The sequence below is a fragment of the Sabethes cyaneus genome, chromosome 3, assembly GCF_943734655.1.
Source record: "Sabethes cyaneus chromosome 3, idSabCyanKW18_F2, whole genome shotgun sequence".
Taxonomy (NCBI): domain Eukaryota; kingdom Metazoa; phylum Arthropoda; class Insecta; order Diptera; family Culicidae; genus Sabethes; species Sabethes cyaneus.
In genome coordinates, this window is record NC_071355.1 from 235,102,300 (window position 1) to 235,115,854 (window position 13,555).

At 42.9% G+C, this 13,555-nt stretch overlaps 6 protein-coding genes across 6 annotated transcripts in view; 4 read left to right on the forward strand and 2 right to left on the reverse strand.

The window, feature by feature from the left end:
- Positions 1-13,555, forward strand: part of LOC128743547 (RING finger protein 121) — a 396,237-nt gene that overhangs the window by 379,272 nt on the left and 3,410 nt on the right. The gene's annotated exons all lie outside the window — the stretch shown is intronic.
- LOC128743548 (28S ribosomal protein S18b, mitochondrial) lies at positions 238-1,097 on the forward strand. The gene is made up of 2 exons (XM_053840148.1): positions 238-319; positions 421-1,097. Exon 2 carries the CDS (start codon positions 480-482, stop codon positions 1,095-1,097), a length of 618 nt encoding a protein of 205 aa, XP_053696123.1. The 5' UTR covers positions 238-319; positions 421-479.
- On the forward strand, positions 1,170-2,637 carry LOC128743540 (pyridine nucleotide-disulfide oxidoreductase domain-containing protein 1). Its single transcript, XM_053840138.1, has one exon. It carries the CDS (start codon positions 1,170-1,172, stop codon positions 2,568-2,570), a length of 1,401 nt encoding a protein of 466 aa, XP_053696113.1. The 3' UTR covers positions 2,571-2,637.
- Positions 2,775-4,600, reverse strand: LOC128743538 (protein O-glucosyltransferase 2-like). Its single transcript, XM_053840135.1, has 3 exons — positions 4,306-4,600; positions 3,045-4,251; positions 2,775-2,984 (listed from the first exon to the last, which is right to left on the reverse strand). Exons 1-3 carry the CDS (start codon positions 4,479-4,481, stop codon positions 2,853-2,855), a joined length of 1,515 nt encoding a protein of 504 aa, XP_053696110.1. The 5' UTR covers positions 4,482-4,600; the 3' UTR covers positions 2,775-2,852.
- LOC128740900 (cAMP-dependent protein kinase catalytic subunit beta-like) lies at positions 9,523-10,782 on the forward strand. The gene is made up of 3 exons (XM_053836475.1): positions 9,523-9,774; positions 9,838-10,233; positions 10,291-10,782. Exons 1-3 carry the CDS (start codon positions 9,523-9,525, stop codon positions 10,780-10,782), a joined length of 1,140 nt encoding a protein of 379 aa, XP_053692450.1.
- LOC128740901 (uncharacterized) lies at positions 10,966-11,941 on the reverse strand. The gene is made up of 3 exons (XM_053836476.1): positions 11,714-11,941; positions 11,479-11,649; positions 10,966-11,412 (listed from the first exon to the last, which is right to left on the reverse strand). The coding sequence occupies exons 1-3, from the start codon at positions 11,939-11,941 to the stop codon at positions 10,966-10,968; spliced, it is 846 nt and encodes a 281-aa protein (XP_053692451.1).

Below are 13,555 nucleotides of genomic sequence, written 5' to 3' on the forward strand. Positions count from 1 at the left end.
CAACTCAGACACTGAGTAGCCCTGTCTAAGCGTGATTCCAATTTTGACATTGTCGCCACTCTGTATATAGTCACTCTAGGTTTTGTGTGTGTGTATTTTTGGTATTTTTCGTATATTTTCATGCTGTCAAAAAATGGCTGCGTAAAATTATTGCTTCGTCGGTTTCGTGTTTTCTTTCTATTGTATTCCGCTTATTCTAAACAACTTTTTATCTTGTTCTTTCTCCATCTATATTCCGTAAAAGCAAAACACATGTTCTGTGGATTGTTTCTTTAACTTTATATTTTATTGATTTAAGGTTTGATTTATTGATTAAAAGGTAAATATCAGCATACCGGTTTATTTTGGTGCTGGCAATCCAACCAAAAAGTTGTGTTTCAACCAGCAATAAAAAGGTTTTGTATTATTTTTTCTCTGCAGTTTCTACTTCACTTACGTCACTCCGTGAGATTGCTGTAACCGGATTGAGAAGCAAAGAAATGTCATTACTTCGAGTGATAGGTGGTGAAATCTTTTCCGCATATCGTCAGGGAATTCTTTCAACTCAAACTCGAACATTGCGTATCCCGTCTTACCTATTGGCAGAGGAAAAAAGTTCGTCGGAAGCGGCAGCCGAAGAAGAACAACCAGATCAAGCTGAGCAATCCAATAAGAAAGCGGAGTCCGATCCGAAAGATCGCACCCGTGTCATTCCGGTTGAGACCAGTATTCGTTACCTACTAAGCGAAGCCTACCAGCAGACCTACCAAGGTGACCCAGTGTGGAAGCAGTATCGTCGGAACCACAAGGGTATTTATGCACCGCTGAAAACGCGTAAAACTTGCATTCGGAAGGGGAGGATTTCAACCGGCAATCCATGTCCCGTCTGCCGAGACGAGTATCTGGTGCTGGACCATAGAAACCTGAGCCTGATCAAACAGTTCATTTCGGATCAAACTGGTGAAGTGCTTAGCTATCAGATTACCGGACTCTGCCAGAAGCGGCACTTGGAACTGCTGGTAGCGGTCGAGCGCGCAAAAGATTGCGGTATGATCACGTTTAATGTTCCGTTTCGTCACTACGATTACTTGGAATACTATCCATCACTGAAACAGTAAAAACGAAAACTGAGAGAAGGCGATAATTGTTAATTACTTGAAAATTGTGCTTATCGAAAACAATAAAATAGTATGTCGGAAATTAGCTGTACCTATCTGGTAGTTGGTGGAGGAATTGCTGGCGTTTCCTGTGCCGAAGCGCTGGTGTTTTTAGCGAATCCCAAAGATAATATAGTGTTAATAACGGAATCGTCTTTGGTGAAAGCGGCAACCAATTCGGTTTCACTTGGTAAAGTGCTCACTCGTTTTGATGTTGAGGAAGTGGAAGCATCGTCTCTAACGGGTAACATTCGCGTTATAGAAGATACACTGGTACGGGTTGAAAGCGAAGCTCATTACGTGATAACGGCTAGAGGTAACAAAATCAACTATCGCTACGCTTGTCTATGCCTGGGAGCTCATCCAAAGCTCATTGAACTTGCCGCTGGTAATCCAAATGTGATCGGAATTCGTGATACGGAGTCGGTGCAAGAGTTTCAGAAACGCATCAAAAATGCCACCCGTTTGGCCGTTGTGGGAAACGGAGGTATTGCTTCGGAATTGGTGTACGAAATAACCGGAGTCGAAGTGCATTGGATCATCAAAGATGACTATATAAGTTCGACTTTTGTCGATTCTGGTGCAGCACGATTTTTCCATGAGCGTTTAACATGTAAAGGTGAGCAGAAGTCTGTTATAAAACGGATGAGGTATTCGGAGGAAAAAGCTGAGACCAGCGGCAAGCGAAAACCGGGTGCTGCACTTGGTCCGGACTGGCACCGAACGGTTGATATATCCGGAAAGCTTAAGGATGTTCCATCGTCAGTAATGATACATTATCATACCGAAATCGAGGAAATCGTTTCACAAAGCGAAGGTTTTCCACTTCAACTTCGAATGTCTGATGGTAAAATTTTGGAATGTGATTTGTTGGTGTCCGCTACGGGGGTGACTCCAGTAACGAACATAAATTGTGACAAAGATTTTCGTCTTGGACCGGACAATGGCCTGTGGGTCGATTGGGAAATGGCTACTTCGGTGCAGGACGTTTACGCAGCCGGTGATGTTTGCTCCGCTGGATGGGAATGGGCATCCCATTGGTTCCAGATGCGCCTTTGGACTCAGGCTCGTCAAATGGGTTCCATGGCAGCTCGTGCCATGGCGGCGAAACGAGCTGGCGAAACAATCTATCAGGATTTTTGCTTTGAAATGTTCAACCACGTGACGCAGCTGTTCGGATACCAAGTGGTACTGCTCGGTCGGTACAACGGTCAGGGTTTGAACGATCAGTACGAAGTGTTGCTTCGGATGACGCCCGGATTGGAGTACATTAAGTTTGTGCTGGTGGATGGAAAACTGCAGGGAGCTATGCTGATCGGTGAAACCGGCCTCGAGGAGACGTGCGAAAATTTAATTTTGAATCAGCTGGATTTGACGCCCTACGGAGAGGATTTGCTGGATCCGAATATAGACATTGAAGATTATTTCGATTAGCATAATTTAGAAGGTAATTGATGTTTTCTCCTGATTCACTATAGTAACATAATCTATTACTATTATAACGAGACAAAGTTTAGACAGTTTGATTTTTGATGACAACATGATAGCTGGACTGTTAGCGATGGAAATACTGATATATTTTCTATCACACCACAATTTGGCACTGCTACTGTGGTAACATTTGAAATTCATTCTCTAAGTTTTAAGAAACCCACACTTTAACGTAATAAAGTGTTCTGTTTCAGATATGTATCATGAGTATTTTGCTAAAGAAAATTAGAGCTCATCGCGCTCTTTAACGCTATATCTCGATGAAGTACATTCACAATTAGATGATAGAGCGGGTTGTTCTGCTAATTGCATTCCAGGTAAAACTCCAATACTGCTGACAATGTTTTTTGCATATTCCTATAAAAATATAAAACGTTTAAAATCAGTTTTTTAATCGATAAGCAAAAACATAAATACCGTAAATAACAAAGCAGAATAACACAAAATTTGTTCCGGCAGTAAGTGTTGCTCCACAAATGTCTTAGCACTATCACGGATTGCCAGCATTTCATCATCGTCCTCCATTGCAGCTTTAATTTTGGCGAGTAAATCGGTAAGATCCCGTTTGAATGGAACATATTCAACTCCTTGTCGAAGTTTACTGTAGAAATGTTCGTAATACTTGGAGTCTTGTTTGAACACAACCGATGTCCCGCCCAGCAGGTACGGCATCCTATACGCGGCCACCGTTCCATCCATGTTGATTTGATATCGATGCTCGAAGAACTCAAGGAACGATATATGGGCCACCTTTGGTCCATAGATTTCCTCCTCGTCGCGAAAGAAGAAAAAGTTGGTCAGCGAAGCGTTCACCAATTCGGGATACTTTTTCGACAAACCGACCAAATCAAGTCTTTCTCGGGAAGAGTCACGTCCGCGCCAAAATCCTTTGGCAGTTTTATTTTCCCACGGTACTCCCCGTCGTTGTACCGATAGCATATCCAATGAAACTCGACTCATTGCTTCTAGGGATGATTCGACGATGTCATAGGTTGGCATTACAATGTCAAAAGTATCATCACTGCCGCACCAAGAGAAAACTGGAAGAGGTCCGCTTGTTCGTCGGTGGCCACCTTTGGTAACCAGTGGCCAATCCCCTAAATTGACGAACAATTCCATATCTGGTAAGTAAGCTTTGCGTGCCAGCGAAAGCAGTATAGCATCCATGTAGATCTTGAAACCCGTGTACCGGCCGTAGCATGTCCTATAAATTTGATTTTCCTTCACCACATAGTTGCACAATGAGATGCTTCCCGGTTTATCATATTGCTCAATGATCTTAGGCCGCAAGCTAGAAAAATTCATCGCTCGAAATGGAATCAAATCGCGATTGATTTGCGGATCGCTGGTGGGGCATTGGAGCTGCTGAAGCCATTCCTCGAGGGCTGTTTGTGGGCAATAACAATTCTCAATATATAATTTATCGGTAAACTTATATGGAGATGCTCCCAAGTGGTGATCGCCATGTAGGACCGCGATCTCTACATTCCAGCACGTTTCCATAAGCTTGAAACGAATTACGGTCGAACCATCGTATCGGTCAATCTGTTCTATCCGAACCCTGCATTCGCCGATTCTCGACTGACCTTTGACCAATATGCGATATTTCAATGGTTCTAGTATTCTAAAACAACGAACATTCATATCATGGGTTAGAAACAAAGCAGTTTGTACTTACATACTGCCACTGGAATCTCTTGGCTCGATGAAAAAGTATCTAGCGTTAATCGAAAGCTTGTCCGCACGCTCAATACCAGGACCCCAAACTCGAGTTTTCTCAACGGAAAGAACGGGGTCACTTTGTAAGAGTCCTACATGGTACAGAATACAGAGCAGCGTCAAGCATCCTTTCATGGCTGGGGTGGCGGTACGGGCGGCCGGTAGAGATTCAGTACGTTAGTTTTTTACTTGGAAATAGCCGTAAATATACCGCAACTGTTTAAGGTTTTCAGTTTCATACCACTTGAACCGTGACCGGTTTTAATCAAAACAAACAGCAACAAATTAATAGCAAACACCGCCGCAAAGCGTAAAGCTTGCAACATAAATAAAGACCATCCCTAAAGCTTCGAATCAGCGAAGAAGATGAAAGTGAAAAGTGAGATGTACATCTGAGACAGCTTTAACTCACGATGAGAACAATTTCAAGTACCTACAGAAACTTATCGTTTTTGTAACCATATCAAAACTGTCGTTAACTTTGCAAATTTAAAAAATGCACATGTTTAACGGCAAAACAAGTTCTAAATCAGTGGTACAGTACAATCTGCGGCTTTTATTTTTTGTGGTACAAGTAAGGTACAATTTGTAACCCAACTGGATTCGATTCGATAACATTTTTGCAGAATAGTCAGCCGGTATACTCTAGCAACCCTAGCAACATGTCCTGCCCACTGTTTCCGTCTAGCTTCAGCCCCCTTTCGTGTACTGGGCCAGACGGCACGCGGCCATGGTTCATCTTTCGTCTGCAGTTTGTGGGAAGTGTACTGCACGCAGGGTAAGATTCGAATGCAAACACGTATTTTTTTTTTAGCGAGTAGGGAAATCTGCTATCAGACACCTGAGAAGACAACTCAGGGAGTGGGGTTTGGTATCCCGTCCCCCCTACTGGGGCGTGAGGGTCCAGACCCACTAAAACCCTACTCGAGTCTCCAGCCTCAATCCCCCCTGGCACCACCTTCTCGGTATTACTTCAGGGAGGGGCTATTGTGCTTAACGCACACTCTTGGATAACTACTGGACTACGGTAGTTAGGCTGTTTATTCGCCGTTGATCGGCTTTCCAGCGGTTTTGTAGCTCAAGTACGATCTGGGTAGCAGCCGCATTGACCGCTCCCCAGACGTCCGAATTAGAACACATACTTTGGACTAAGTTATCCGGAGTAGTGTCCTGTCCGCTCACTGCCGTCATATTGCTTCTCATGTCCGCGAAACGAGGGCACATAGAGAAAGCATGCTCTGCAGTTTCCTCAACGTCCACGCATTCGGGACACGCGGGGAACTCTGCATGCCCAAACTTGTGCAGATACTGCCTAAAACAACCATGCTTTAACAGAATTTGTGTCAGGTGAAAGTTGACTTCGCCTTGGCGTCTGTTAACCCACCCGGATAGTTCCGGAATAAGTCGATGTGTCCATCGGCCTTTTGTGGAATTAGATCATGCCCACTGCCATGTAATCATCGAGGCCGATCTTGTGGTACTCCGTATGCCTCTAGTTCCACGTTGGTTGAAGCACTCTACGTCCTCGCTGATGATAATACCAATAAGCATCATACCCGCTAAGACGCAGATTGCGTCATGTGAAACTGTGCGATACGCACTCGCCACTCTTAAGCACATGAGACGATAGGTGCTTTCCAGCTTGGCTAGATAGCTTTGACACCGCCCAGCCTAGCTTTGAGGTACGATGCTGGTCTAACAAGCCAGTCGTCGTATGTTCGAATCTCGGCTAGGCGGTGCTTGCTAGTTAGAGTCAGTAGGATTGTTGCACTGGCCCCGTAATTTTCCTGTACTCTAACAGCCGGCTGCGAAGTCTGTCGATAAAGAAGGGTAATGTCTAAAGACGGTATAAACCCATGGCTTTTAGATAGCTTTTGGTACCTAACGCCGATGACTACACCGGCCCGCCATACCTGAGTATGGACTGGACCACGTTCGCTAAAAGCCTTCGCTTGCTGCCATATACCGCAGAGCTATTACACATCATACGAGACAATGCCGAAATAGCTGTGGAAGCATTCTTGCAGGCATAGTCGACGTGGCTCCCGAACTTGAGCTTGTCATCGACCATGACTCCAAGGAGTTTTAAGGACCGCGTTGACGAAATAGTGCAGTCCCCGACGCTGATATTTGCCTGCTGCACCGACTTGCGGTTGTTCACCACGATAACGTTTTATGATGCGCTAGGTCCAGTTTCCTGGATCGCATCTAATCTTCAACAATGCTTATTCACCGTAGACTTGCAAGGTGATATCGTCCGCAAAGCCGACAATCACCACCCCTACCGGGAACTTTAGCTTCAACACCTCGTCATACATGACGTTCCACAGCACCGGGCCCAGTATGGAACCTTGCGGAACCCCTGCGGTGATTGCAACGCACTTCTGACCCTCCTCCGTGTTGTGGCATAGCACAATATGCTGGAAATAATTTTCCAGAATTCTGTACAGCGACACCCGCACTTGAACGTTCCGTAGCAAGTTGGCTATGGAGTCCCAGCTAGCGCTATTAAACGCATTTCTCGCGTCGAGCGTGACAACTGCGTAATAACGGATACCTGTCCTCTTGGGTTGGATTGCCACCTCGGCTGTCTTAGTGACAGACAAGATGGCATGCACTGTAGATTTGTCTTTTCGGAAACCGAATTGGTTCCTTGACAGACCGTCTGTACCCTCCGTGTACTGCACGAGTCTGTTAAGGATAACCCTCTCCAGTACCTTGCTGGCAGTATCGAGCAGACAGATCGGCCTATATGACGAGGGGACACCCGGATGTTTTCCCGGCTTCGGCAATAGGACCAGGTTCTGTCGCTTCCATCTGTCCAAGAAGTGGCCATCTTCCAGGCATCTACTCATTACCGCCCCGAATAATTCGGCTGGGAGGCCGACCATCCTACGCTATGGTCTGAGATACTGGAACGTCGACCGCGAGACGACTCAGCGGCCTGGGGCCAGGGCCTTGGCTCGTGGCGCGGAAAGAGGCCCTCGATGATCCGCTCCAGCATCTCTGGCGATTGCTCTGCGGGCGCCATCACGCCCTTGGTCTTTGCCATTACGACCCTGTAGGCATCACCTCACGGGTTCGCATTGGCACTAGTACATAACCTTTCAAAGGAGGCTCGTTTACTAGCTTTTATCCCACTCTTAAGCGCTGCGCGTGCAGCAACATGTGCTACTCGACATTCAGTCCTGCCTTCGTCCGAACGAGCTCTTTGCATAATTCTCCTCGCACGAAAGCACGCTTTGCGGAGTTCCACAATTTCATCTGTCCACCAGTAAGCCGGTGACATGCCATACCTAGGTCGACCTTTCCTAGGCATGGTAGCGTCACACGATCGCGACAGTAGCTCAACCAATCAGCGTTCGGATCGGACAGATCCGATAAGTGCAAACACGTATGGAGTTTACAGTAAGCATTCGCAGGTAAGCAGGGCGATAACGATTCGTCTTCTAATCTCACGGCTTGTTTGCTGTCTTCGGTTGCCAATGACCCAAGGTGTACAAACTCGTCGACTTATATTATGTACATATATATCAAACTCGTTCCTGTTGATTACTATAGTCTATACACACTTAAACAGTTCGGTAAATTTTACCGAAATCTAAACAGCTGAACGTTCGGTAAAAATTTCGATCGTGCATATCGACGTTTACTAATCTTTAGTAACGTTTGGTAACATAAAAAAATTTACCGAACGTTCAGCTGTTTAGATTTCGGTAAAATTTTACCGAATTCGGTGCTTTTTTTAAGTGTGTAGTACCTATAGCTGCTTTTTTGTTACCAATACATCTTCGCGCAAAGTGGGTCATATTGTGCGCGAACAAGACAATTTCTAGGCTTTATATAAACATTTAAATAAAAAAATGGTAGCATTGTTACGTTAAAATGTTACCTGTAGATTATGTAACAATAACATTAAGTTTGTAACATTACATCTTTTATCAAAATTTAATGTAACATTGAAATAAACAAATGGTAGCATTGTTACGTTAAAATGTTACCTGTAGATTATGTAACAATAACATTAAGTTTGTAACATTACATCTTTTATCAAAATTTAATGTAACATTTAAATAAAAAAATGGAAGCATTGTTACGTTAAAATGTTACTTGTAGGTTATGTAACAAGAACATTAAGTTTGTAATGTTACAAACGTAATATTATAGTTACATAACCTACAGGTAGCATTTTAACGTAACAATGCTACCATTTTCTAATTTAAATGTTACGTCAAATTTTGATAACTTTGTTACATTACAATGTTACTTCTGTGTTACATAACAGCAACATTGTGTTACATTCAGTGTTGACCGGGTACTGCCTAAAAATTCGTTTTAGACTTAGAAATTACCGCCCAGTTAGATTCGAGGTTTGGCGCTAGACTCAGAGTAGGGTCATTCACTAGCCGTTGTGATAATAACTGCCTGCAAAGTCTGTCGATGAAGACATGTCAAGTGTTAAAGACGCACCCTAAATAAATTGTTTTTTTTAACTTGAAAAGCCGTTTTGTCTAAAGCAGCTAACTTTAACCTACCGGGGTTAAGTCTTACTCTAGTTCATCCAGCGGTTGTAGTTCATAGATAGTTTAGTGCATCAGGTATCAGCATCTTTGGCTCGAGCAGCACGTTCCTTCCTAGTTTAGTGCATAGTCCATATGGATCTATTCATAGTTTGATTTCATAGATTCAACTTTCTGATAAAATATAACATAACTCAAGTATCTATTATCTATAAATGAACAAGTTTAGAATGCAACGCTCCAAAATTTTAAAATAGCGGATGATTTCGCGACATTTTTCTAAGAATTGTTCTTGACCCACTCTCCCCTAATTACTATTGTTGGTTTTATAAACAATATGCTTACATAACCACGATCCACTGTAACCGACTGTAAGCATATTATTACACTGGTTTCTTCCTAACAAAACAAAGCTTGAGTTAAAAAAAATATTTCGTGTAGTGAGTTGTAAAATTGAGTTTATGTCCTCGTTGTTCGTAACACGACAAATACCGAGCACTTAAAAAATAGTCCAAAGCCTAAATTTTTTTTAGATCTTTTAACCTTTTAAAAATTTAACCTACGAAAAAAAAAAACAGCAAGCCATGCCAACCTGGAGTCGTTTTCGTGAATTCAAACGGCAACTGTTGTGCCACTTTGTTGGAGTCAGAGTCAGAATGCTCGAGTCCCCGGAGAAGTCTACGCCAACGTTGAAAAGTGTAACCGCACTGAAGAGCAGCCCAACGCTGTCGGCCGGTCGAGCGAATGCGGCCAAGAAGTTTTCCGGTACAGGAGACTACAAGCTGACGCTGAACCGGTTGAAGGTCGAATTCGAGAAGCGATACAGCAATCCGAAGGTGTCCAGCGAGGCTCGGCTTGAAGACTACGACGTGCTTAAAACTCTCGGAACCGGTGCCTTCGGAGTGGTGGTTAGCGCACAGTTGTAAGTTGTTGAGTCGACATAAAATACATCTGAACTGTGTCCATTACAGAAATTAATACGCAAGAAGAATACCGAGCAGTACTTTGCGATGAAGGTCCTGTCCAAAGAGAAGATTGTACGGCTCAAGCAACTGACGCATACACTCAATGAAAAGCGGATACTGCAAAGTGTCGATTTTCCCTTTTTGGTCAATCTTGAGTGTTGCTACAAGGATAACTCCTTCATCTATCTAGCGATGCCTTTCATCTCCGGTGGTGAAATGTTTTCGTTGTTGAGAAAGTCGAAGCGGTTTGGTGAAGACCAAGTTAGATTTTACGGCGCCCAAGTAGCGCTAGCTTTAGAATATCTGCACCATATGAACCTCGTCTATCGTGATTTAAAGCCGGAAAATATACTTATTGACACAAAGGGCTACGTGAAGATTACAGATTTTGGTTTTTGCAAGGTAGTTACAATGGATAATCGGTCGATAATTTCTCGTCACGCCAAACCATTTTTTCAGATTGTAAAAGACCGAACGTGGACACTTTGTGGAACACCAGAATATTTGGCTCCGGAAATTATTCAATCCAAAGGATACGGAAAAACCGTTGATTGGTGGTCATATGGCATCCTCCTGTATGAAATGGTAGCCGGTTATGCTCCGTTCTACTCTCGCACCGGGGACCAGATAGCTCTGTTCGAGCGAATCTGCAAAGGACGCGTTCGTTATCCAACGCACGTTAGCAGTGAACTTCGTAGCCTGATCCAGAACTTACTGCAAGTTGACATTACGAAACGGTACGGCAATATGAAGAACGGTACTACTGATATCAAGCAACACGTGTGGTTCCGTACAACCAACTGGATTATGCTCCTAAACGGGGATATTACTGCACCTTTCATTCCACAAGTTAGCGGTCCGGGCGATGCTTCCCAATTTGAGATTTACGACGAGCAAGATATAAAAGTAGCGTCAAAGTGTTTGTTCATTAAAGAATTCGCGGATTTTTAATTTACCCTTTATGTAAACATTTTAAGTTATTAACAAAGATTATATGCGTTGAATTTACTGTTTACATGAACATATGTATTTAAAGAGAAAAACTTGATAATTTAAGGTACCTTCGCAAAAGGCTCCAGGATAACAGATTAATTAATTTCATAAAAGTACAAGCTTTGTTTTTAGATCTAATACCTAGTATTGCGGCAGTTTTAAACTTATTGCACGCCCAAATCTGGAAGTAATTTTTTTCATTGCATTATCGGGTTTGGCATCAGTATCGAGTTTGCATTTTGTCGTCGATTTTTTCTTGATCTGCCGTTTCAAAATCGGTACAGAACGTTTGCGGGAAATTACTCGCGAATGAGACGGCCGATTAGCACCAATTATCAAGCCGTGCTCATCATCGCTGTTGATGGCCTCAGCGTTCGAATGTTGGCCAAGAAGCTGCTGCACGGACATCGTATCGGCAGGATGCACTACAATCGGATTAAATAGACCCTCGATTGTTCGCATCTCATCGTCCGAGATAGCGTTCGGAGTATTAGGAGGAGCGATAGTCTGCATGTAGTAGTAATCCTTAGGCGCTGGGGTTCGCTCGCGAATCAGCACTTCCGGATGGAATGAGTTAATGTGACAAATCTGAAAGTTAGAGATTTCTTTAGCGACGTCCATTTCTTTTACTGTACTTCGGCGCTCGACTCATACCACCGCGTCTTGGGACTCGAATGTCTCAAAGCAAACTTCGCAAAATGGTTTCAAATGCATTTTCATATGCGTGATCATACTGAGACGAGTATGCATCGAATATTGACATTCCTGACACTGAAATTTTGGTCCACGCCTCTCGTTCAGATCCAGCTTAGTTTGAATAATACTCTGTAAAGAAATATTATGCTCGATTTATCTGTGTTGCAGCATAAAATTCAATTAATTTTCTTACATATTTTGATTCTCTATCTGAGCGTTCCAATTCCTGTAAGAAATCATCCTGTAGCTCGTTTACTGGTGTAATATCTGCCGCTGAGATTGCCGATACGTCGTTTGAATCCACTTCGAACACATAGCTTAGATTAGCAAGATTATCGGAACTATTGCCAGAGCTATCCAACTGATGGTTCCAGTTTGAGAACGTATCTGATTCTTCGAAGCATTTCTGATCAACCGACATTCTGTTAATTAAAACATCCAATGGTTGCTTTGTTATTGCGCTGTATAGAACAGGATGTTTATACTTTTGGGGGTTTAACGACCATTTTGATAGAGATTTAAATTACCTTGGTTTAGTGTTATCAAAATATGATTAAATATGCAAAGTTTTTGTAACACTATTATCCCAAATTATTTATTTCGAAAAGTGATGGAAATTTGTAAAAAAAACTGATAAGTGATAAATCCGATAAATCTCAGGTGATAACAAAATGAGGCCCCACCCGTACGCCTCAGTCGCACTTCCACCGTGTTGTTTTCGATTTTCGTTTTCACTTCCTAACCTCAACCTCAACAACTTGGCTTCATTTCAAGGAGGGTTCAAAAGCATTGATTACAACTAAAACAACGCACTCAAGGGGTTTTCAACAGAAGCGATTACAATGCACCGCAGAAAAAAAGTCAGAGTTGTGTACAAGACACGATCGCGCATGTTCAACGTAGGACTACGCAAAGTTAATGTAAAGGCACAGAGAACAGATTAACTTATTAACAGGCTCGAAGGAAGTAATCGATTTTTTGTGTGTAAAATCTGTCGGTAGCGCCCTCCAGAAATAGTTTGCGCATCTAAAAATATCCATGTACTTTTATCAATAGTTCTTTGTGCTGGAGTTACATAGCAGCGACATCAAGATTTAGGGTACCGCCAGAGTGCAAGCGACATGCGACGCGACGCGACATTTCTTGCTGTAGTTATACGCGCAGCCCTTTTTCACCCGAAGCAGGACCCCGCTTAGGCGCGTCCGGCAGAAATCGAACAAAAATCTGGCAGCGAAAAACTTTTTCTGCCAGGCATTCTGCCGGATTTCTGGCCGCCGTCACCCGTGAAAACTAGCAGAAATGCAACAACCGATTCTGGCAGAAATTTCGGCAAACGGTTTTGTCTGTCAGATTTCTGTTCGATTTCTGTCAGCCATGTCGAACAGAACCGATACCGAAACCGATTCAACCGGTTTATTTTTTGCGTAACTTTTTGATTAAAAAAAGCTGTCATCATAAATAAATACAATACATATATTTGCGCATTTCACACTAGTTTATTGTTCATTCTTACGTTCAGCTTATTTTTGTTAGTTTTCGATGCATTTCAGAAGCTGAAACCAGATGAGCGGGACCTTTGGTCTGAAAACAAAAAGAATGCACGGAGCACGCACGTTATTGGAATCGACCATTTAAAATGTTTCGTGAGGCTTTAAAAACAGAAACTAAATCCCGCAGAAACAGGTTGAATATTATTTTCTTACCTGTAATGCAGAACTGCAACATTAGGTAGCATCGTGTGAAGCACGTATCTCCCGTTTTAAAATGTCATTTTTGACATACAGAAGCGAGCGAAAAACGAAGAAGACGAACCGGTTCTGAATGTCAAATTTTGCCGGCGCCATATTGAGTCTGTTCGATTTCTGCCGGGCATCCGAATTTTTCCTAAGCGGGAGCTTGCCACTTACTGCTCGAGGGGTGCTCTATTGAAGGATTACTAGTAGATTACATAAAAAACTTTTACACACTTTTTGTCAATTAGCTGGTAGTCTGTTCTCTGTGCTTTTACAATAAATTTACCATAAGTTTTAGTGTT